The sequence below is a fragment of the Lepus europaeus genome, chromosome 10 (genome assembly GCF_033115175.1).
Source record: "Lepus europaeus isolate LE1 chromosome 10, mLepTim1.pri, whole genome shotgun sequence".
Lineage (NCBI taxonomy): Eukaryota > Metazoa > Chordata > Mammalia > Lagomorpha > Leporidae > Lepus > Lepus europaeus.
Window position 1 is genome coordinate 42,507,822 of NC_084836.1, and position 26,449 is coordinate 42,534,270.

Below are 26,449 nucleotides of genomic sequence, written 5' to 3' on the forward strand. Positions count from 1 at the left end.
CACTTAGAATGTTATTGGGGGATAGGGATTATGGACAAAAGAGGTGAATATGCCAAAGAGCTATTTCATCCAGATCAGGAAAGTACTGCCTGAATCTGTTTCTTTTCTCTCATATTTAGTCTGCATTTCCATTTAAACATATTTGTAGATCTTGCCCACTTATTCTGCTTTTTCCAATTTCTTAAAACAGTGCCTGTTTTTATAGGTTAATATTTTTGATAGTTCCACAGTGTAATTCTGATATCCTAGGAGTCATTCTATAATTTCAAATATCTTTAGGAGATTATGCCTTATGCTGATCCTTCTTTTTTTTTTATTCTAGAGAATAGGAGCATTTTCAATCATGCAAAAGAACAATTTGAGGAGGGTCTTTTTCTTATCCAAATGGAGGATGAATGGTGGTGCTATGAACTAAATTTTTATGTCCCTACAAAATTCATATGTTGAAATCCTAACCCCCCAATGTTAGGGTATTAAGTAGTGGAGTCTTTAGTAAGTGATTGTATCCTGAGGGTTGAGCCCTCATGAGTGGGATTCGAACTCCTTTAAGAGAGCTGCTAGTGAGCTCCTTCAGCCCTTCAGTCATGTGTGGTCACCTCCAGAAAAAACTTTGCATAAGAAGTTGGCACACACCAGACACTGAATCTGCTAGTACCTTCGTCGTCTGTTGTTAATAGACCATCTAGTTTATGAGATTTTTGTTATAACAGCCTAAGTGGACTAAAGCATCAAGACACTTTTGTTCTAGAATTACAGAGTAAGAAGAAACAGGAATATATATGAATGTGTGTGTGTCTCTGTGTGTAGCTGTTTAATTGAAGGGGTTGACATGTTCATTAAGAAGTCTCTGTTTTTTCACCTGGTGTTTTAAGTTAAGGAACAATGTTAGAAAGGAGAGACCAGGAGAATTTTCAGCAAAGTTAGAGGATTCAAAAAAGGGTCACAGAGACCCTGAGACAGGTATAATGAACTGTTGTAGCCAGAAGTGGGTATAAGGGAAATTCAGTATTGGTATCCGGATTGTGTTGTAAAACTTCAAACAGGTGGGCATTTGTGCCTGGGAAAAGGCTCTGCATCTGATCTGATAAAGCTGTTTGCCAGTTTAGCTAGACCTCTGCTGTCCTAGTTACTAGTGGCTACCAGGTATACAAGGCTATTCAGCACTTGCCTGTGATAGCAATTCAGGAACTCCACTTGAGGCCAATGTATTGGTAAGCAACTAAAATCTAATTTTAAAACCTATAAATAAGTTAAGTATACTTGGAATAACATAGGTATGTCAGTATATTTTTTCAACTGTAAGGTTTTTTTTATTTGTAAATATAGATCAAACTGTCCTGATAAAAATATAATGTCTCAATAAATGGGCTTTAAGTATGAAATACATGCTAGTTTTTGAGAACAGGACCAAAAAAAGAGGAAAAAGTGAAATATATTTAAAAATCTTATTTAAAAACATTTTAGCTTCAGTATATATTGAAATGGTATTTTTATATTGAGATAACTTATTGTATCAATTTCACCTGATTCTTTTACCTTTATTAGTGCCAGAAAAAGTTTAAAACTGAATATGTGGCTGTCATATTTATAATAAATGTGCTGTTCTAGTCCAAAGTGCAAAAAACCTCACAAGCATGCAAAGATCTGGGAATTCCCCTGCCTTGAGGCGGAACTTCTGATGTACTGATGTTGAAACCACTCTCCTCTACCTTCCTTCCAGGTAGTGGCCCAATTCCAGGCTGCACTTCCACCCTGAGCCTGACTCCGGCTCTCCATAGTTCTGGCTTTCAGCCTCAGAAGTTCAAACACCAGGCATACTCTTGAACGTTCTTAACCCCACAAGTAAGTGGCTGAAGAGATCGCCCAGTCCTATGCCCTTCAGCAACTCAAGGAAAGCTGAATTAAGTGACGTAAACAGCTTACCAGGAAAGTCATTTGCCTGGGAGCTAGGCAGCCCACCTTTGAAGGAGTGGCCAATACTTAGCAAATGATCACCCTGCCACATTAAAAAGCTGTTCAGAGTGCTTCTACACTTTGAAAGAATACCATGAAAATAAGTGGCTGCATCTAATCAGCACACCAAGTTAGGACCAAACTAGACTGAATACAACTCTGAAGATACTTAGAAGTACTCAAGTGTTCTCGCATAGGCTACAACTAGATTTTTAGATAACCTACTATCCTATGGGGATATCTGATAGATACACATTATTCATTTACAAGCAATATGTAGAACCATTCCTATTACACTAGTTGTATTTTATTATTTGTCAGTTTCTTAAAGTATAAAATCTACAAGAACATAAATGATGAGTTGATTCTTTTAGGAGACATCACAAAATATGAATAGGACACAGATTTTCTGACTCTTAGTTCAATGGTTTTTCCTTTATGGTATCCTGCTTTTGAATGTTGCATTAGATACACATAAACATGTGAGATAAGTTGGAAAATGAACTATAGAGATCTCCAGCATATGTCTCAAGTCATTCTCAGTGTTTTCCATTTGGTCAAGATCTCTTTGGTGTGGAACCATCCTGAAATGAAATTCACATCTTCACTTCTTCTTTCTGTGCTAAGGGTTCCTATTTTGATCTTTTCAGCTGCCACCTGTCTTCTAAGTTCTAGCATTTCATTTCCAACTGCCTGGTGTATTTTCTTGTTCTCAAAAAAACCCCACACATTTAAATTGCACTATATATAAATAAAGCATCTTAAAAAGACTTGAGAAGAAAGAAAAAGAAAACTTGATAGAAAGTAGGAGCACATTGCATCAAAAGAGAGAGGAAAAAAAAAAAAAAAACAAAACCCAAGCAAGAGACAGTGGTTTACCTTTGCTGAATAATACAAGTCCTCTGGTTATCTGTTTCTTCTCCGGTTAGCAGTCAGCATTCTATGTACTAATGTGGTTTCACAGGAAATACCACACCTGTAGAAGAGGTTTGTTTTTTTTTTTTAATTTTGATGCATTTATTTAACATACACTAACGTTTACTTGATATCTCTATGTTCAGGAGTATTTTTACTTAATGTTTATTTGTAGAGAATGCAATGTGTTCTAGGCTGTGAAACTGCAACATAAGTGGGACACTATATCTGCAGTTTTAGAAAAGCAATTAACTTGGAGTTTTGACCTAATCTGAGGGATCAGAAAAGTTTGTCTAAAGAAATGGCATTTGGGGTAAAGGCTTTGCGATAACAGAAAGCAAATTACTGTAAAAGAAATAATGTCCCTTTGGTCCAGACAAAATATTATAGCTTCAAGTAGTTCATAATCTCTTTCTTTGAATAAGTTGGAATTATAACAAAACACTTAGCAATTTTCAACAGTTGCTTAATTATTTATAAGATTAATATTTGTACTGGGGCACTCACCAGTATTTGTACCAGTCACTCACCCATCCACCTGACAGTCAAGAGTCTGGGCATTTTAAATAAATATTATTTTCTGTTTTATCTACATTTTATGTACATGTCTCTGCTAAGAAAGAACCTTTAACATGGTCTCCTAAGGGATTTACCATGCAGCAAGATTATAATAAAAGTTTGAAACATGCTAGCAGGTACCTTGTCTGGAAAGCTGTTGTTTCAAGAATTGCTTCTAGGTTCAACAATTGTTCATAATCATAGAGAACAGAGCCAACATGGGATCAGCGAATATGTTGTCAAAGGAGCCAAGGGATAAGCAGGATCCAGATTTAGCAAGGACTTCTAGTGGTCTGGTACTTGGGTCTCCTTTTTTTTTTTTTTTTTTTTTTTTTTTTTTGACAGGCAGAGTGGATAGTGAGAGAGAGAGAGAGAAAGGTCTTCCTTTGCCGTTGGTTCACCCTCCAATAGCCGCCGCGGCCAGCACATCTTGCTGATCCGAAGCTGGGTCTCCTTTTTAAAAACAAATGACAGGGGAGGCATTTGGCATAGGGGTTAAGATGCTGGTTCAGACACCCTTATACACTGGAGATCCTGAGTTTGATTTTACACTCTGGCTCCTGACTCCAGTTTCCTGCTAATGCAGACCCTGGGAGGCAAAGGTTATGGTTCAAGTAATTGAGCACGTGTGACCCATAAGAGAGACCTGGATTGCATTCCAGCTGCTGACTACAGCCCTAGACCAGTCTTGGCCATCTCAGGCCTTGGGGAGTGAACCAGCAGATGGGACTGTTCTCTCTCTCCCCTGTCCCCCACCTCTCAAATCAATACATTTGTAAAATAAATACAGTTTTAAAAAAAGTATTTCCATGTCTTTGATTAGTGAGGTGTTTAAAAAGGAGCACCAACTGTGCCTCTCTTTTGTCTTGCTTGTCTTTACTGGGGAGAGAACAACTAATGGGCTAAATAGTACATTATTGAATTCAATACTATTTTTAATTCAGGGAAAATGATAAGTAATCATTATTGGGTTTCTCCATCATACAGGAGCTCATCAGTTCATAGAAATTAAACAGCGCATTCTAAACTAAAATCTTACAGGAAAAATAAAGTTCTTAAGCTCTTTTTGTCCCCATGAGACTGTAAATAGCAATAATAATTCCTATATGATTATAATTCTTAAAATTTGACCTTTGTATTCTACAATGGCATAGAAGAAATGAAGATGTGAACAATCAATTAAAATACTTGCTTATATTAACCACATTTATAACATATTGGGTAATGTTTACTGTTGTATTAAATTAATTCAAAAGATTCTTTTCACTTTTTTTATTGTGGCCACAAGAAATTTAAAATTAAAGATGCTGTTCATATCTGTGGTTTGCTTGCTATTTCTATTTTGATTGAATAACATTGATACACTGATATACAAAGACTGAGCTTTACAAAATGTAAATGGGAACATCTCCTTCATCTCTTTTGCATTTCTTTATTTAAAGGGAGACTATATTAAAGGGAGAGAGAGAGATTTCATCTGCATGCATCATCCCTGCTGCCTTCCAGGGTCTGCATCAATAAGAAGCTGGCGTCAGGAGCAAAGCCAGGAATCCATCTCAGGTACTCCATGTGGGATGTGGATGCTTTAGCTGATAGGTTAAACACCCACTCCACGAAGCAGACTTTTTTTGATGAGGCCTATTTATTATAAAAATGTTTCAATTGTGATTGTCCAAAAGCCTAAAATAAAGATACTTGAATTTCTCCTAATTCAAACAGAATTCACTGGTATTGTTGACTCTATCAGTATCTGAAAACACTCTGTAGCAACTGTTCTGTGGATTGTCAGTGAACTTCTCATTGGCATCCTTACGGTACAGAATGCAGGTACCTGTCAAAGTTAGACGTGAAGAGATCCATTTCTAACAGGGAGTGCTTCGGTTTGTCCATGGCGTTTGTCCAAGTGTGTCTGATTCCTCAACAGGTACCTGGCACATATTAAGTATACTGTAAACTACTATATGGACTAATAATAGCCAACAGTTACATAGCATTTAAGTTGTGGTCAGTGATTTTCTGAGGACTTTTAAAATATTTAATCTTAAAAACTACTATATGAGTAGATATTAACATAATATGATTTCATAAGTGAGTGAACTGAAATATAATTTTAATAGTACACTTAATATATTTACAGATTGAATCCTGAGAATATGTTATACTGATGTTATTAATTTATTGTGATGTCAGCGTTAATACAACAGCTAACATTTACTGAATTTCCCTGACTGCTTTACAGATATAAATTCAATTCTCTCAACAACCTTAACAAAGGAGTACAATTACTGCTTCCATTTTTATATATGAGGGAATTGAGCGAAAGAAACCATTTTAAAATGTTTCCTTGCATACTGTTTTCAAGAATATTTGAATATATAATAATACCTCATAAATATTTTATAATATAAGGGCTATTAAAGTAGTCACAATGATCTGTGAGGGGCAGATACTATCGCAACTTTATAGGTGAAGAAAGAGAGGCACATAGAATTTGAATAAACTGGCCCAGGTCACAAGACAAGAATGACAGTACTGGAATTCAGGCATATGCAGTCTGCTATTGCATTAAACAGAATCATGTTTAGGTGACAAGGTATCTAGATTCAGATGAAATCTGGAAACTTTCTGTATCCCTCAATCCAAGTAAAGGAATAAATTCATCAGTTGTAATGCATTTTGGATGACTGACCCATTGTAACTAATACTTCCTCCCCCATAACTGTCCTAATTCAAAATTTTTCTTGTTTTTAGAATTATAGCACTACTAATATTAACCAAACATACATTCTAACTAGTAAGGTTAAACTGATGCCCATGGTACTTTTATAAAATTTTATAATTATAAAGGGAATTTCTTTTTCTTTAATGTAATTTTCTTTACTTACAAAAAGTCACAACCCAAACAATATTTTTTCATTAAAACAATCTTTAAAACTAAAAAGTCAAAAGAGAGTTTAAAGGAATAAAAACAAAGAAACATTTAATGAGCTGACTTAACTCAGTGAATGTCAACATTTTATTTTATATTAATACTTATTTCATCACCAAGAATTTAGGACTGTTCATAGTTTTCTTAAAAATACACACTGAATAAATAACTTTAATTCAAAAAGATATATCTATTTCCTTGGATTTTTTTTTTACCTATTTAAAAGCTATGAGGCCCTTTCAATGATGATTATAAAATATAAATTTACACACACCCTCAATGATGGCAGATTAACAGTGTAAGCAACATTTTAAAGCTTGACACTTCTTGATGCATAACTATTTCATTTTTCTCCAAATACAGACACCACACCTTGTTGTCAATAAATAATTCCACTTTAATGGCAAAGTAATAATTTAGACAGATACAGGGTGCACATTTGCAAAAAAATATATGCAAGCTGGTTTACAAGCTAGAGGAACAATAAACCAATAGAAAATACATCATCCAGTTAAGTCCATTGACACCAAGTACTTATTGTTGGGGCTTTACAAAGACTACAAAACTTTTCAGATGATTTATTTCACTGTTTCTGCCTATTTACATGATATGTTACATCAAAAATGTACAAAATATAAAATGTATACAGACAAATGTTTCACAAACTAGTTTAAGTTGTAAACTAGGTGGACCTACTGGGATGTATTGCAGAAAATTGTTTATGTTCATGTTTGGACTGTGTTCTCAAAATGGCAGGGAAAGATTAGCAATTTTCTTAGATCATGTATTATACAAGGGCAACTAGTCACTCATCCAGCTACATAGATTGATGTTTCACCACAGATTGATCCATGTTTGAGGCTTCAAAGTCAGGGTGACAATTCTACGTGCATAAATTCAGTTCCGATTTCCCTTAGGGCAATAGCACCAAGTAAAGACCATACACTTAATGACACTCTGAAAACTGCACAGATGTCTTGTGTTGTTGTTCTTATTGTTTTTTTTTTATAGCAACTGACCCATGGGTGGTCACAGAGAGTAGCACCAATTACACGTCCTAGAAGTAACACATTTTCACCCGCGTAGAACAAGTCTACACGATGGCCTAGCCCTTGGGTTTTATGGACTTAAAACCTGTCTTCTGTGTGTGGTGGTGACTTCTCAATGACTGATCAGTTTTCATGCACTCTCTTTAAAGCCTGCCATGATAGATGTACTTGCAGACAGTTTTACTTGTCCAAAAAATGGGTTGGCTTCATGTACAGTTTTGAAGCATGCTCACTCTAGCACTGATAGCTCCTGCATAGTCATAACAACTGTAAGTACAGGACAAACACACCAGATAATAACAGCTTTGAGGGTTTGCATTCTGTATTTGTTTGCAAAGTACAGGAAATCTCAGCAAGTGAAACACCTCTTAACACCAACAGGATAAAATACAATTTTGTTTGTGTATGTGTTGATTTGTGCAAGTTTTAAAAGTTATTATTTACAATACCTACCCAGTAGACTGTGCAAATCTAACCTTCTTTTACAGTATAAACGCTTCTGCTTCCACAGTGACTTTACTGCTTCAGTGTTCTTTAATGCTGAATTTCTCATGTACAACAATAGCAATCAAAACAACATGCGCCAAAACGGATTGAATAATAAAAACTAAAAAAAAAAAAAAAAAAAAACAACAGAATAGGGAAGGAAAGCCGAATGGTTGTGCTCATGCTACATCTAGTGCTTCCAGCTCTGCTGGGTAAGAATTCAAAATCTCCCGCCTTCTGAAACTCTTTCACTCAGACCTGGGTAGAATTTAGCCACATGTCTCTTAGCTTGTAAGTGACAGTCAAAGAGGGTTGCTGGGTGACTTGACTATGTGGGAGGATAGGCAAAACAATCTATTCACAAGACAAAAATACTGATCTTTCTCCTATCCATTTCTTCAAAAAATTAAAAAAATAACAGAAAGATACACGAGAGAGATGAGGCTACTGTGTTTCATTAGTGTTGCTTGGTTGTAAATGAAAAGACAGTGGAAATTACCAATGGTTTAGGATTTAAACCGACTGTTAAACTGTCGTAGAAATCTGTTTTAAGGCAGTGAGACAGCACCATAGGAAATGTTCCTTCTTTCACTGAAAAGGCTCAAACAAATAAAGCCCTAAAAAAGCCTTTTGTCAGTGTCGACTAATAATTGTTATAAAACTCTTGTTAAGGGAGTGGGCAGGTGGTTTCAAAAGACCACTGTGGTAAAAACAACCTTATAAAACCTGTGACTCAGACATAAAAAGTTGGTGGAGTGCATCATGAGAACATGGCAGTTAGAATGAAATTGGCACTTCTCCAGACTGCCGCAGTAGTGTTACTCTGGTGGTTGCACAATTCCATTTGTGCTTTTCGGAGGCCTGGCCTCTCGGGTTCATTTTGGAATGGGGTGAGCGCACAACACAAACACTACCGGAGCCCCGTGACCAGCACCATGTGGCACAGAGGTTGGACGGATCAGAAGAACGGACCCTGCCTGGGGAGAACAGCCCCTCAGAAGAAACAAAAGGAAGGAACCGAAAAAAGGTCTGCATCGTAAACTTCTACCAAGGAAGAAAATAAAGTCCAGTTTGGCTATCTCATGTGCAATCTATTGAGTTGCCCTGTCGGTAGGGTCCTTTCCAGTTGAGTAACGGAGCCTTCTACTACTCCATGGATACAAAAATGCCTAGAAATAAAATAAAGTTAAGCTTCTATTCCAATTTAGCATCTTGGCGGTTCAGACTTAGTTCTGCTGCCTCCGTGGGGACCACCACGACTCTGGGTCAGGGCCCTTGATTGGCTGCTTTCATACTGGCAGTGGTTTAGTGAAAATACCTTTCTTTTAAACATTTTGTTTTAAAAGCATAGTCTTTTCCTCTAACTATTTTTCACCCTCTAGAGGGTAGATTCAAGAGATGAATCCAAAATGTCTTCATGGTGGCTGGTGCTATCGCTGTCGCAGCTCTGTGTGCCCGAGTAATTGGCTGCTTCTTGGAGTTTCATTAGCATATTCATCTGAAGAAAGGAAAAGAGACATCTATGTATGCATTGATGCATTGAGCAAGCCAGTCCCATCACAAACAAAGCCCTGAGCCACACACAGGAACCGCCTCACCCCATCCGAGAGAAATGTGAAAAAAACAATTTTAGATTTTTCATTCATTGCCCCTGGCTCTTAGACTATTTCTTCCAAACATGACTCCGACGTTGAGCCATAAGGACAAACTAGGGCCTGTAGATAAGTCTTTTATTTGGGGCTGTGAATGAATACTGCTCCAGCAGGGAGACTGGAAAGGAAACTGTATCACAGCTGGACATCTGGGATCGTGGCTGGAGAGACCGCCAAGCAGCTCAGCTTTTTGGCTGGAGGAGCAGCAAGCACTGAATGGCAACTGAAAGTCGTGAATGTTCATACACACACAGGCGCGCACACAGGCGCAGTCCCTGGAGAGCAGGAGGGGATGGCGTAGAATGAAGCCAGCTGCTGCACACAGCACACCATCTGCTGTTCAGGAGCTGACCTCGAGGGGAGGTGACTGCATGAGACAGACCATGAGCATTTGAAGAGGGAAAAGGCAAGATTCGCTGTCAAGTTTCTGTTGTTGTTAGATTTCTGGCTGCAATGTGATTGATATATCACTGAAAACAAAAACCACCTCCTGGAACAGTAGCGGCTGTCTCCAGTTTCTCAGCCTCAGAGGAGGAGGCTGATGTTTGTTCTAGGAAAAAGGACTTTTGCGTGAAAGCACCTGGGGACAAAGGCAGCTATTTCATGAAATAAAAGGCATGGCTTGGATTTTGATAGCTCTGCAGCTCTATTGTTAGAGATGGAAGCTTTAAAAAAAAAAGGTGGTTGAAAAGCAAATCATGGATACATGGTTCAACAGCTGGAGAAAGCACAGGAAAATTGATGTGTATCTTCATGGTGGTAGAGGACTTGCTTTCTTATCAAGGTTTCCATAAACTGTAATGATCTTTATGGGTATTACCTACTGTGTATAATTTTATTATTTTAAAAAGCAATACAAGTTGTTTTTTGTTTCCAACTTAAAGATAGAAAGGAAAAATCTCAGGAGTCTTTATTTGTTATTGTTAGGATATATATGCTGTGTGTTCAGTATAAAATGTATGTTCCATAAATGCTCATGAGACCAGCGATAAGCTGCTACTCGCCAGTTGCAGTAAGAATGCCTTTCTGCCAAAGATGCAACAGTTACCGTAGATTACGAAATGACATTAACCATCTGACAGGACAATTTATTTTCAAACCAATTTTCAGTCAGATTCTCTGAATGTATGAAATCGGTTATATAAGTCTACAAAATGAAAAAAGTGGGTGATAATCTTTAAACCCAGAAGCCAAAAAGTCAAATATTGCCATCAACACAGTTTTTTTTTTCTTACCTCTGTGTCTGTCGCTCGCTCGCTCTCGCTCTCTCGTTCTCTCTCTCTCCCTCCCCCCCATTTTTTCCCACCCACACACATGCACATACCCATACATTCATGCATGGTCCTATTCCCTTCCCTGTTTCTTTTATCAATCCAGCCTTCACTAGGTTCAAGCATTTGTGTGAAGCTGATTTGTAAACATAAGTAGGCTTTGAGCACCCTCCTAATTTATTAAGAGTGGAAATGGTTAATGAGATCTTTCAACACAGTATGATTATCTCCCAAGTACAAACATTTGAAATCATCTGAGTCCTAAATACTACAAAAGTTGCCTGGTGTAAAAATCGTACTATTCAAATCTGAATTTTGAAAATATTGCCCTACTGGCTTCGGATCAGCATAGCACGCTGGCCATAGCGGCCATTTGAGGAGTGAACCAATGGAAGGAAGACCTTTCTCTCTGTCTCTCTCTCTCACTAACTATGCCTGTAAAAAAAAAAAAAAAAAAGAAAAGAAAAGAAAAGAAAAGAAAGAAAATATTGCCCTACTAAATAAATTCCAATAGAATAAGTTCTAAGACTCAGATTTGCAGTAAGTATATACAATCAAATTACTTTGTCTTCTTACAGTGTTACTTTCTGCATTTAAATAAAAGATGACAAAAGGAAGGCAAGGTTATGTGTGAGTCAACATCATTGTGATGGATCATAATAATCTATCATAATAATCTACGAAAGTACTGCTTCTTTCCCGTAGTCATGAACATAATGTCTACCATTTCTAACACTTTGTTCAGGTCTGTGTCATCCTGTGTACTTGGAATCTGCTAGTCTCCCAATCTTCATTCTGTTGCCTTCCATCTTTCCTTTACATATTACCAAAGCAATCCTTATAAACTGCAAATCTAAATAGGTAACCCTCTGCTCAAAAACCTTTGGTAGCTCTCTAAAATCGATGTGGTAAAGTTGTAAGCTCCTCCAAAGATAAACAAGGCTCAGCATCATCTAGGGATTTTATACTCTGGTAACTTTAATTTCTCCCACCAACTTGTACAGAGGTCACTAAATACCCTGGCATTATTATACTTTTCTATAATGTTTCAAATGCTCTTCCCTTAATTTTGGATGTCTCCCATCCAACCTTATGTTGAACTCCTATTCATTCTTCAAGACGCAGCTCAAGCATTTTCTCAGTAAAGCTTTCTCCTACTATATCCTCAATGAACTGCCAACTTTACCAACCATGTATCTCTCTCATTATTGTGTTGCAACTTATATGGGTAGATCTCTCTCTCTACTGCTGGACCATGAACTACTTGAGATAAAAAATGACAACTTATTTTATCCCTGATCACTAGGTCTTAGCACTAAGTACATACTTATTAACATTCAGTTTGTTGACAATGAATGTACATTGTATTTTTAAAACAATGTGAGATGTGTCAAAATCTTGCATCCTTGTTCAGATTCAAAACAAGATTTCTGGATACTAGTACATTTTCCCCTAAGATTTCTTATTTAGACTGAACTTCAAATATGTTTTTGACTTATGTCAGTAATTACAGAAATATATAGAAATGAAAGCAAGAGAGAATATTATTTCCCTATCAGAATGTGCTAATGTATATATTTATTTTTATTTTTTTTCCAATTAGTATATAAGATAACAAAAAGTCTTATTTCTTAAGATATTTAATAAAGTAGCAGATTAAGAACCAGAAATTATTTTATAATTTTATGTTGGAATGGGAAACTTTGAATTTCTTTCCTGTACCTGAAGTACTGGTAGTGAGGTGGGGGGGAGTGGGATTATTAAATAGATTAGATGACTTGGACCACAGGAAATGGAAAATTGAGAGCATTTCTTAAGGGTTTTCTATGCTATTGATTCATAATTAAAAGAAATATTATGAACAACTTTCCTTTTTTTTTTTTTTTTTTTTCCTGACAGGCAGAGTTAGACAGTGAGAGAGAGAGACAGAGAGAAAGGTCTTCCATTTCCCTTGGTTCACCCCCCAAATGGCCGCTATTGCCAGCACGCTGTGCTGATCAGAAGCCAAGAGCCAGGTGCTTCCTCCTGGTCTCCCATGCAGCTGCAGGGCCCAAGCACTTGGGCCATCCTCCACTGCCTTCCCGGGCCACAGCAGAGAGCTGGACTGGAAGAGGAGCAACCAGGACAGAATCCGGCGCCCCGACCAGGACTAGAACCCGGTGTGCCAGCACCACATGCGGAGGATTAGCCAAGTGAGCCGTGGCAATGGCCAACACCTTTCCTTATATACAACAGATATTGCATATTAAAACTGCAAAGGCAGAAATGGAATTCATGAAAAATTCAAATTAAATAATCTATACTTGTACTTAAAACTTATGTTTACTATATTAAATGTTGAGCATTCTATCAGCAATTATTAGTGTATGCTTAAAGTTATGCTGAATTCAAATAAATTCTACCACAACTCTTGATCTCACAAGGCCAGTTACCATCTTACAGAATTATAAGTTTGGGCTGCTGATGAAACTCTGGCCTAGAACAGGTATCTTAAATAGAGGATCCATTTATATATATATATATATATATATATATATATATATATATATATATTCTATATACTTCAGTGTCTTTATGGAAATCTTTAAATAGCATGAAAATTTTTCAGTGTGTATATATTTTGCTGGGGAAGAGGATCTTGAAAGTTTATGAGATTTTACTAATGTAACTCCAAAAATGTTAAGAATGAACATCTAACATATTGACACATATGGTCTTCGTTGTTGAAATATCAACTCATTTTACATTCTTGGATAGTCATAGGTTATAATTTTGATCATCATTTTTGTATTTTAGAAATATAATGGCCTTTATATTAGTATCTTTTCTTTCATTATAGTTGTATAAGTTGATATTTTTAATCACAGAATGGGAAGCTGACAAACATATTACATGTGATACCAATACCTAAAATGTAATTTATAAAAATAAAATATAGATACATAAAGGTAGTCTTTCATAAATGACCTCATGTACTTGATATTTTCAGAAATTTTATATTTTGGAGATTTAGAGGCTTTTATTAAAGTTATTCTAGTATCTTAAAAACTAAACTATACAAACTTAAAAGTTGAGCAAAGCAAGTAGAATAATTCCTCTCTCATTTCCAAGTCAATTTATCTTTCTCTACTATAGAAGAAAAGATAATTCTAAGTTTAGTCAAGCTAATTGACATTCTCCAAGTATACAATGGATTTTACTCTCTTTGAGCATTTAATTTAAGAACAAAATTCAATTTTCTCTTATATTCCTGTTGAGTTGAACTATGATATCTAAAAATTTTATCTATTTAATTATTTACATAATTTACTGCATAATGAGAAAAATAATATCATAGATGTCAACCTGGTGTGTTTCTTGATTATTTTTCTGTATACAAGTTTGGTTTACATTTTAATGATTTCATTCAGTAAAAGTAGGTCAAAGGTAATACAGTAAAATCTGAGCATCAGGACAGTCCCAAATCTGATCCAGGATAATGCCTTTGATACAAATGGCTTCATGCTAATGACCACATGGTTTAGTATGAATTACCCAGGGAAAATCAAACATCAGGTTCTCACCAGAGGATCTCCTTCTGTGTCAGTTTGTGGAATGTGCTTTGAGGTTGTGGCTTCCTTAGTGGACGTGCAGCCCTCATACCCCACATCTTCTGGTCGCAACTGAAGTAATGCAGGGCCTTCCTGAGGCAGAGATGCTGAGCTCCATGGGTATGTGTCAAGCACCCATTTTGAAGGATCTTCCCATGGTGCACGTTTCCCATACATCTGAAAGTTGACCACATAGTTTGGAAGATATAAAATGCTTTGCTATTAGGTAAACAAGGTGACTACTAACTGAATGTTTCTGTTGCACATTGAGTTCCTGTGAGAATTTCAAGGGAATTAAATGTCCATACACAATTTTCCAGATTTTAAATATTATTTATTATTTAAATGAATAAATGTTTTAATATTTATTAATAATATTTAATATTTAAAGAAATATTTAGATATTTGTCTACATAACTCACTTTAAACTTGAAGGTTTAGCAAAACAAAACAGAACACTGGGGTAGATGATTAGCATTTGGGGGAGAGTATGAGGAAGGTTTATTATAAATCCTTGTAGAAATGACTACCCATGTTTATCTTCATTAGTAATTTTAAGAAGAAAAATTCAAGAAATAAAAACTGTACTTATGGAGTATTGTAAAAAGTCTATGCCTTCACTCCTGTCAGAATGGATAAATCCATAACAGAGATTAACAAATGCTGGCATGGATGTGGGGAAAGGGTAACACTTACACACTGTTGGCAGGAATCTAAATTAGTACAGCCACTGTGGAAAATGGTGTGGAGATTACTTAAAAGACTAGAAACAAACTTGCCGTATGATCCAGCAATCCTACTACAGGGTATATACCCAAAAGACATGAACAGAGTGTATCAAAGAGATACCTGCACCACTACGTTTATAGCAGCACTGTTCCCAATAGCCAAAATTTGCACCCTACCAAGGTGTCCATCATCAGATGAATGGATAAATAAAATGTGATACATATGCACAATGGAATATTATTCAGCTATAAAAAAATAATGAAATTCTACCATTTGCAGCAAAATGGACACAACTAGAGGACATCATGTTGAGTGAAATAAGCCAGACAGAGAAACACAAATACCACATGTTCTCCCTTTTATGCGGGAGCTAAAACTTAAAAAACAAAACAACTGTCTCTCTCACTGTCTATAACTCTACTTGTCAAATTAAAAAATAAATAAATAAATAAATAAATAAAAGAAGGAAGAAATGTTGTGTGTATCAGTACTGCTGCAAATATCGTTTTGTGAAACCTTGTTTTATACCTTTTACAAATCAATGGTTAAGTATGTTATCCTGCTATAGTTTTAATGATCTATGATTACTTTAAAATCTACTGTATATGGGTGAAATGGTCATTTTTCCATTCAATTATTGTTTACAGCCATTGTTTATATTCCCACTAAATTAGGGTCTTTTTTCTTTTTTCTTATTAAACTTCTCATTCAGCAAAGTATTAAGCCTTTCCACCATAATATAAATCTAAAATATGTTATCTAAAAAACAACAAAGAAAGGGAGGGAGAAGAAAGGAGGGTTGGAGGAAAGGGGTAAAGGAATATCATTATGTTCTTAGAATTCCATCTACAAAGCACTCTGAATCTGTCAAAAGCTAATTAAAAATTAAAATTAAAAATTAAAAAAAAGTCTATGCTTGACACTAAATAAAGTTCTCTACTAAAACGCACTTTAGAAACATAAGTGAAAGATATTTCTTTTCCTTTAATTCACTCTACTGAAACTTTCCATGAGAGTAAATAAGAATAAGAAAATTCAATCCCATCAAGGTGGCATGTACCAATGCCATCTCACTAGTCAAACTGATCAATTTCAATTCACAATTGATCACACTGATAGGTCTAAGAGTCAAAGGCATCACATAAACAAGACTAGTGTCTGCTAATACTAATTGATAGAATAAAAGGGAGAGAACGATCCAACATGGGAAGCGGGATACACAACAGACTCATAGAATGGCAGATGTCCTAAACAGCACTCTGGCCTCAGAATCATCCCTTAAGGCATTCGGATCTGGCTGAAGAGCCCACGAGAGTATTTTAGGCATGGAAAGCCAACACACGCTGGCAAAAAAAAAAAAAAAAAAAAAACAACAACAACAACAAAAAAAAAACACACACACACAAACCAACCTAAATGAGAAATCTCTGCAAGTGAGATCCCAGTAGAAAGAACAGGCCATCAAAGAAGGAGGTACCTTTCTCTGAAGGGAGGAGTGAACTTCCACTTCGACTATGACCTTGTCTAAATAAAACCAATGTCCGCGAACTCAAAAGGCTTTCGTAGCCTTGGCAACTCATGACAAGAGCCTAGGGAGATTACTGACGCCATAAACAAATGTCAATTTGTTAAGTCAACAACAGGAGTCACTGTGCACTTACTCCTCATGTAGGATCTCTGTCCTTAATATGTTGTTCAATATCAATTAATGCTATAACTAGTACTCAAACAGTATTTTACACTTTATGTTCTGTGTGGGAGCAAACTGTAGAAATCTACTTAATATATACTAAATTGATTTTCTGTATATAAGGATAATTGAAAATGAATCTTGATGTGAATGGAATGGGAGAGGGAGTGGGAGTTGGGAGGGTTGAGGCTGGGAGGGAAGTTATTGGGGGGAAAAAGCCATTGTAATCCACAAGCTGTATTTTGGAAATTTATATTTACTAAATAAAAGTTTTTTTTAAAAAAGAATAGTATCTCTAATAATCATCTTATTCTGATTAAACTTCTAATAATCACCCCCAACAAAATACTTAAGAATAAAATTATCCAAAGACTTAATGAAAAAATATAATTGATATTCACATAAAAGTAAAGATATTCAATGTTCATGGATTGGAAGAATTAATATTGCTAAAATGGTCATACTATCTAAAGTGATCTATATATTTAAGATAACCCCCATCAAAATAACAATGATAGTATTTGTAGAATTAGAAAAAAAAAATCCTAAAATTCATTTGAAATCACAAAAGACCCAGAACAGCCAAAGCAATTGTGAACAAATAGACTTGGGGCAGGCATCTGGCCCGTGGTTAAGACCTGGGTTAGGATGCTCACATTTCATTTTGTAGTAAATGGTTTAACCTTGGTCCTGTACCAAATTTTACCTTCTGTTAACGTGTACCCTGGGAGGCAGAAGTATTAGTTCAAGTAGTTGAGTCCTCCTAGCTACGCACATGCAAGACTTGAGTTGGGTTCTTTGCTCCCAGAGCCAGCCAGGCCTAGCCCCAGGCTATGGGGGGCATATGGGGAGGCAATCAGTGAATGAGAGCTCCATTTATCCCTCTCTAATTTGCAAGCAAAAAATTAAAAAGAAATGAATAATGGTTTATTAAAACTATATCTGCATTTACAGAACAGTTACTTAAATATTCGTTTTAAAATTACAACTTGTAGAATATTACACATGAATTTTCATAAAGTGATTTATTTGGGATATAAATGATGAAAACTGAAATACTCAATTTATATGCTAGGCAGTGTAACAGTTTTAGAGAAAACTTGAAATGCTATATTACAATTGAAAAATGAAAATCATTGGTATAATATTTTGTCAAGTTTTGTACATTTTCTTGGTCTATAAACTATACATTTGTGTTATGTAATTCCAGGGCGGAACCAATCGATAGCATTGTTTAGATGTTAGCTCAATCTCTGTGGGCTCAGAGCATCTTCACAATGTTCAGCATGTTCACTAACGCTTGTGTGATAGCTCTGAACATTGCCTTGTCATTCCAATAGGTGAGGAGAGCATGAGAATGAGAGGGAGTAAGGGAACAGAAAACAGGTAATCAATTTTTTAGATAGTAAAATAAAGTATTGCAGATAACAGAATGTAGAAAATATGAACCGTCTCTTAATTCTTGTAGCAGTGTGAAATAGTAGCAGTGTGAAAACCAGAAATAGAGATGTCTAAGTAAAAACTGTCTAAACCTTGGCTGAGTAATTGAAAAGGAGACTGGATTCTTCCATAATAAGTTGAGTGCTTATGTAACACAAATCTTAAAGAGATTTATAACTCCACAACTTCATGAAATTTCCCAATTTAAGGCAGAGGCAAGGCCCATGGACCTTATTTTGTGGAAGAATAAGGTTTTGCTATTAGGGATATATTTTCATTTTTTAGTTGAGAATAAACAGGGCCTCATGATGGGAGGGCAATGAGAGGAACAGCAATGCTGTTGGTAAAGCAAACCATCACAGATAAAAACATACTAAAAACAGGAAATCTATGAATAAAAACTATTTGTTAGAAAATTATAAGCTACAAGTATAAATGGCCAAGACACATGTAGACATGGGTGAGTCTTCAGATGTGTAACTGTGTGATTAACTAGCTATCTAATTAGAACAATCAGTAAATACCCATGGCAACACATTTGGTCTTAATTGTGTAGTTGTTAGGATTACTGCTTTTACTTTGTCTTAAATATTTGTCCTCACAACAAACATTATAAAATAGTTGCTCCTTAAAATTTTACTTCTTTATTTAAATACTTCACATGCGTGTTTTTTTTTGTCAGAAATACCCAGAGAAATGAATATTTTTTGCTTTTAAAAGAATGACTGGTTTGTAAACAGTAATAAAAACTGAGTACTATACCTGAAGACCTTCTCTCACTGCTTCCAAAATATAAGGTACTAAAGAATAGTTCCAGAGATCCATAAACCACACTCTAGAACCTTCTACATCCATAGGGCAAGAAAGAAACAGCCGGGGACCTAAGAAGAAACAAATAACAGGGCATTTTTGAGAAGCATTATATTTAACAATCCAAATATACATTTAGATATCACTTAGGAGATTTCATATATTTCCTGCAAACTTTTAAGAAACTATAATGTTAGCCAGCTGGATTTTAATTAAAGTAACTTTCCTCCAGGCCTCTTCTTTCTTTCTACAATAAACTATTAATTTAAAAAACTGTATATAAACTTAGGAGTTATTATAAATATCATGTTAGCCAACCCAGTCTACAGATGATAAAACTGTGCTGAAAGGAACCAGTGAATATAAAATATCTCATTATTTTTGGATTTGGGATTCAGGATGGATATTCCGATCCCCATGTAGAATTCACTTTTATGATCTATAGCAATCAGAAAGGGATTTCCGCACATTTCCATAAAAAAGGAATATAATAGTAATCCTTTTTATACCAACCAAGAGAAGCAATTCAAATACTTTTTGTCTTCATAAAAATATAAAACACATAAATAATCTCTAAAGTATTTTATAGCTATATTTGATATGAGTTATTAACAAAAATTTGCCTTAGCATAAAAAGTACCTTAAGTAGATACTATTTAACTTAAAATTAAATTTTAGATATTTATCTATATTGAACTTATGTGATCTCAGTAATATAACACTAATCTATAATTGTCAGAGAAAATTAATATAGTTGGAGAAACAAGCTACGAAGAAAGCAAACATTCAGAAGTGAAGAAAAAATAAGTTAACTTAAATCTTTGAAACCTTGAAAAACATTAGGTTTGCTTGTTATTTTCGACCATCCAATCTGGCCATATTTACCAAGTACTGTTAGTTCCTGGAAAATGGCACATTGTAATTTTGGAACTCACCAATGGTAACGTCAGAAGAGCTGTGTGTTTCCAAAAAACTGTTGAGATGATGCCATGTTTTAGGAATCCAATCTATTATTTTGACTAGGTCATTATTGCGTATGTTCCTTTCAATTTCTACCTCTATCAGTTTCCTTCGAAGATACCTGCCTAAAAAGCCTTTCACCGGTTCTGTGTGATTTGCACATAATACCCACCTTAAAAAAAAAAAAAAAAAGAGAGAGAGAGAAAAACAGAAATTTTTATACAAATTTTAAGTGCACAGGGATTTCCTTTCCCATACAGAGTAATAATGCTCTCATTCCAAATGATAATGCTCTTAGATCAACGATCAAATGCCTCAGAAGGTATTGGAGCATCAGTGCTAAAATAAGGCTAGCCCTACTTTTTGAGCTGAAGAGATGCAGAAGCCAAAGCACATCAAAAGTAAGTAGGAGTCTGCATACTGAGCTCTTTTCCTGCAGGAGAATCACAGATCCTTAAATAGGAACTCTTCACATTCCTCACACCTAGAAGAAAAGTGCTCCACTTTAGCCAGAGACATAGTGAGCAGGAAAAGCATGTCTTTGCTTTTTAAAAGAAATTCTTCTGATTACAGGTTGAGGATTACCAAATGTCTGCTTCAGAAAGGGTGTCGGAAGAAGTGAGAATTATTTTCACAGCACAGGTCAGCACTGTGTCAACCCACAAAGATAAACACTGAAACAAACAGAAGAAACAATAACAAAAAAAAGGGCTTTCAACTTTTTTTTTTTTTACCTGAAATTATGATGCAGCTCTAGATTTGGTGATGAAGAAACTCCCTGATTCATTGTTCCAATAATATAAGGACTAAGAAAATAAAAAATAAAAAATTTATATGTACTGGAGGTAGAGATGATTAATTCACTAAAATTATCTTAGGAAACATTGAAGATAAATACAAATTATATCATTTGAACAGTAAGCTTCAAAAGGATAATTCTGTTATGTTAATCTGAAAAAATGACAGAGGATTATTTGATCTGAGATTGGTATTTGGGGCTGTAATTTTAGCTCTGGCATTCAGGCAAAACATTTTCTTTCTCTGAGCCTGAATTTATTCACCTATAAAATAAAGAAGTTATAATATTCATGATGGTCTTGTCCCACTCTAAAATCCTTTAACTCTCAGGCTTATAATCAAATTAATAATTTTTCCTATTTTAAGGTTTCATAGTTATTTTAAAGTTCCTTAAAAACATGAGAGAATTTGTATTCCTCTTTAGCCCTTCATTTTATTCTGACCTGCTTGTGACTTTTTATCACTAACAGAGACTAATTGGAATATGCGGAATCATTAAAATGAGTATCATTTATAAGGATGTTCTCATGTACTTTTTTTAGAGACCATCATGTAATGAATCTTCATGGCTTTCAGGTTTTTTATATCCCACTTTAACCTTCCTTTCACTAAGAATAATAAATAAGACAAACTGGAGGGAGTTATAACTGAATTTATTTATCTTTACAGAAAATTTGAATTTAAACTTTAATAAAGGCTGAGAATGAAACAAGAACTCTATAAGATCCTTCTAGTTGTTAATTTCCCAGATCAAACTGTTACATCATTGGTATTCATCTCCAAAACTTTTGACATGTCTACAGAAGGAAATATCATCAAGGAAATAATGTTTCCACAAAAGAGTTTGAGACATAGTTGTTTAATAAATAAACAGATATTGTAGAGAATACATACAGATTCTTTGGAAATATGGTCTAACATTAATGAGGAGCTCTCAAACTGGTGGCATCATTGGAGGTGTTAAAGTGTAGAAAGTCACATGAAAGCAAATTCAATCACCAGTGTTTCATATTTGACAATTCAAGATATTTTATATGCATACCATTTGTTGTATTTACAGTTGAGGAAACCATTGAAGATATCACTCAAAGAGCCCACATGATGGAGATTATCAAGAATTATTACAACTGGGAGCTCTACACCATTATTATCAGCACTGCATTGTTCAGCCAGGTTAGCTAGGTATTGTTGCAGTTCCTTTAAAATCATAAAAAGAATAAATTAATCAATGACAAACTTATAGCAAAGGAAAACAATTAATGTTCTAGGAATAGCATGGCTGGTTTTTATCTAGTTTCTTTCACCAAAAGACATAAACCATTTTGCTATATTCATCTGAAAAATAAACATTATATATTTGTATATATATATATACATATAATTTTTGAAAGCAAGTATGTCATATAAAATATAACACAACATGGAATTCATGATGATGAATCATAAAATGAGGAGAGACGAGCATGATATTATGTACCCTAATTATACACGATATTATAGTACCCTAATTCAAGTAAAGTGAATTATTTACTTATAATCTGTATTCTACCACTGTGATTTATAAAAATGCTTATTTTTTTATTTCCATTTACTTGAAAGGCAGAGTAAAAGCAAGAATGAGAGCAAGAAAATGAGAGAGAGAGAGAGAGAGAGAGAGAGAGAGAGAGAGAGACATATGTTTCATCTGTTGGTACACTCCCTAAATGCTTACACCACTAGGGATTGGTCAGGCTGAAACCAGGAGCCAGGAACCCCATTCTGGCCTTCTATGAGGGTGGCAGACACTCAAGCAGGTGAGTCATAATCCACTGCCTCCCAGGAAACAGTGGCAGGAAGATGGACTGGAAGTCAGCAGGTGGTACTTGACCCAGAACTCTGACATACAGGCATCCTACATGGCCGCCTAACCTACTGCAACACAACATCCACTCCTTAACTACTGGGATTTTTAAACAAAGACAACTTTTGCTGTATTTCACCAGATTATTTAAATGCTATTTAGCATTCAGTATTCCTTGAACTTCTTGATTTATTGGTGTTATTTCTAATAGCTTTTAATCTAAATATGATAACCAGTCTACTGATTGACTCCTCTCACAGATGGGTAGGCCAGGAACATAATTAGCTTTCTTAGAATTATCTTAATCACTAAGAGCATTTCCACAATATTTGCATATTTACAATGACATTTCCAATTTGTAAATCTTGCTCAGGGTTAAAAAACACTTCCATGAGCGCAGTTTCCAGCAGCCAGGTAAATATTGTGAACCACTCACCCTAGAGGCAACCTGTCACTATCTGTAATAACACTTGAGGACTAAAAGAAGAGGATAAAATAAGATGCAGGGTTTTGAGGCATTTAGAAATATTTACTTAAGTCAATATAAAAGTTTATTAAAGAATTAAGATATTTGTTTTATACTGAAGCAGCCAACCATAAGATGTTGCCTAAATCAGAGAATGTAGAAAAATATGGTTAAAATCAGTGAGTAGTATCAAGAATTTTATTTACCTTAAGTATCACTAATCTAGTTATAGTGTCATTCATTTACATATGAAATATTCAGCATCTATAGATTATGTTCCTACCCCTTGACCAACCGTTAGGATATAAAAAAATAACAAAGTTGATTCATGCTATTAAGGAGTTCAAGGAAGTTTAGCATTTATTATAAACCACATCAAGTACTTTTCTGAACTGGGCGTGGGAATGGGGCTTACAGAGGGCAATTCATCTGTCCTCCCCTGTAGGCTGAAAGAGCTGTCGCATTAGGGACTGAGATTCAAATATGAGAAATCATTTCAATATAACATCATGGGTATATTTTGAGCTATGATAAGTCAACAGAACAGTTGTGACCTATTTTGTGAATGTAAAAAGTAAAATAATATCAAATGAAATGAAATAACAAGTTTTCCAGGGGAGATAAACACTGGAGCTTGGAAGGACAAGAGGCACACACATAAATAATGAAATTATAAAATGCAGTGTGAAACATTCCACAAGAGAAGCTAAAATAGAGAGGTCCTATAAGGGAATGAGAGGAATTAATTCCAACGTGGGGATCAGATGAACTCCATACAGTGGTAGCACTTGAGATTAATTTTACAGAATCCCAATGGACAAATGTGAAATTATTCATTCTTTCAACACTTTGATCAAGCATCTACTTTACAGCAGGTCTTCTGGCACCAAGGATTCAGAGATAAAATAAAATTTCTGTATTCTAAGAACTTGGGGCTGATTTGCAGAGAAGTCAGTCAACAAGTGAATCAAAATACAGTGCGGTAGATGAAATACAGAAAACATCATGGGAAAACTTAACTTAAACTTAAAACCTAACTGAAACTTAAGATCTGGACTTAAGTTTCAGAGAACAACACAGTAGAGTGAGGGAAAACTTGCTGTCTAAACCATCAAAAAGGAAGGTGGGAAGTGTGCATGTATGATTTCTTTTTTTTTTTTTTTTTTTTTTTGACAGGCAGGGTGGACAGTGAGAGAGAGAGAAAGGTCTTCCTTTTTCTGTTGGTTCACCCCCCAATGGCCACTGATCCGAAGCCAGGAGCCAGGTACTTCTCCTGGTCTCCCATGCGGGTGCAGGGCCCAAGCACTTGGGCCATCCTCCACTGCCTTCCTGGGCCACAGCAGAGAGTTGGACTGGAAGAGGGGCAACCGGGACAGAATCCAACGCCCCGACCGAGACTAGAACCCGGTGTGCTGGCGCCGCAAGGCAGAGGATTAGCCTATTTAGCCGCGGCACCGGCTATGTATGATTTCTTATAAGAAACAAGTGTTCTGTTGTTGCAAGAGAACATGGTATGTGGTAGTGATATATACAATCAAAGAGAAACACTGAAGACTTCAAATCATGTAGAGGAAGTTGGATCTTATTTAAACAACTGTGAAACACTGATGTGCTTACTTGATTATTTTCTTTATTTTTTATTTTATTTTATTTTTTAAAAATATTGTCAGATGCTTTTCTTTTTTTTTCAAATTTATTTGACAGGCAGAGTTAGACAGTGAGAGAGACAGAGAGAAAGGTCTTCCTTCCATTGGTTCACCCCCCAAATGGCTGCTATGGCCGGCACTGCGCCAATCTGAAGCCAGGAGCCGGGTGCTTCTTCCTGGTCTCCCACACGGGTGCAGATGCCCAAACACTAGGGCCATCCTCCACTACCCTCCTGGGCCACAGCAGAGAGCTGGACTGGAAGAGGAGCAACGAGGACTAGAACCTGGTGCCCATATGGGATATTGGTGCCACAGGTGGAGGATTAACCAAGTGAGCCACAACGCCAGCCCCGATTATTTCTTTTCAGTAGGGAAGAACAATTTATTTATCAATGATAGAAATCTGAAGCATATACTGATTAATCAGAAATGGAAAGGAGATTCAAGAAACATGCATAGATGAGTAGGTATAAACATATATAATCATAACCCACAGTCAGAAAAATACCTTACGGTATAAAGATTTTTGCTTAGAGAATGTAAAGACCACTTGTGGTTTCTGGAAAAAGGCTCTCTGGTAGCAGTATTATTTGCCATGAAACTTGTTTTCGTAAGATTAGGCAATATTTTGATGCTTAAAAATGAGAGAGATGAGGTTTCCAAATAGGTAGAGAAGAATAATTGAAAGCAGAAACATGAACAAAATGGTAGCCATATGGGGAAGAAATAGTAGTATGTGTTTTGTGAAAGCAAATGGTGGAAAATAAAGTGGAGAGGAAAATGTGCAAACCTAAGTGATAGGTAAGATTACTGGACTGTCGGTAAGGAAAACACATTGAGTGTTCTGGGAATGTAAGTAAAGTGGTTAGAAAAGTAACTTCACAGTATGGTAAATGTATTGAAAATAAAGAACAGATAACACTCCAGAAAATACTGAAATTGTTGAAGTCAAGACATATTATGGGACTGAACAGGGAACAATGTGCTCCAGAAAACAACAGGAAAACATTGGAAAACTTGTATGTGATCATATTTTAATTATAAAATAAAGGTATTCTACTATCCATGAGGTGAATGAATAAAGCCAGAAAAAGAGAGAAGGGAAACTGCAAATCAAGCGGTTAGAAAAGTATAGAAGTTCAAGTGTTAGCGTTCATTTTTTGGGAATCGTCCAGAGGAGCACAGATGTGAGAAAGAACATAATGGTGAGGAATATTTTCATTTATCAGTAGATGAAGGGACAGCAGTCAGTGTAAGAGACATAAAAGGAACTTACCAGGGAAGTAGGAAGGAAACAAGGAAAGAATGATAATCATAGAAGTCAGGTGAATTTCTAGCAATGGTTTACCAACTGCAGCATGCTACATGTGCTAAACATTAAGAAGAGGGAGAGAAGGAGACTACAATAGAGGAAGGGAGGAAGGAAGGGGAGAGTCAAGCACTTAATATCACAACAAATAAGTGACAGGGTGATTATTTTTGAACAAACAGCATCATTAGATTCTGATTTAGTCTTACATCTTTAGAGGGGAAGTAGCTCTTTTGGTAATCTAATGAATGCTATGAACCAGTTAGATATACAAATAGACATGCACAAAGAATTTTCATATAAGAGTTTTCTGATATACCCCCCTGAAATTAGTTCATCATCTTCACTCTAGCTTGAT

The 26,449-nt window shown here is 35.6% G+C and overlaps 1 protein-coding gene across 3 annotated transcripts in view; it reads right to left on the reverse strand.

Moving 5' to 3' along the window:
- Nucleotides 1-6,631: 6,631 nt before the first annotated feature.
- Nucleotides 6,632-26,449, reverse strand: part of NAV3 (neuron navigator 3) — a 1,248,892-nt gene continuing 1,229,074 nt past the window's right edge. For all 3 annotated transcript variants that reach the window (XM_062203163.1, XM_062203166.1, XM_062203165.1), the window contains 6 exons: nt 21,873-22,027; nt 20,767-20,838; nt 20,008-20,204; nt 19,025-19,143; nt 14,377-14,580; nt 6,632-9,388 (listed from right to left, as the gene is read on the reverse strand). In XM_062203163.1, coding sequence (XP_062059147.1) covers nt 9,269-9,388; nt 14,377-14,580; nt 19,025-19,143; nt 20,008-20,204; nt 20,767-20,838; nt 21,873-22,027 — 867 coding nt within the window. In that variant the 3' untranslated portion in view covers nt 6,632-9,268. The remainder of the gene's footprint in view (nt 9,389-14,376; nt 14,581-19,024; nt 19,144-20,007; nt 20,205-20,766; nt 20,839-21,872; nt 22,028-26,449) is intronic.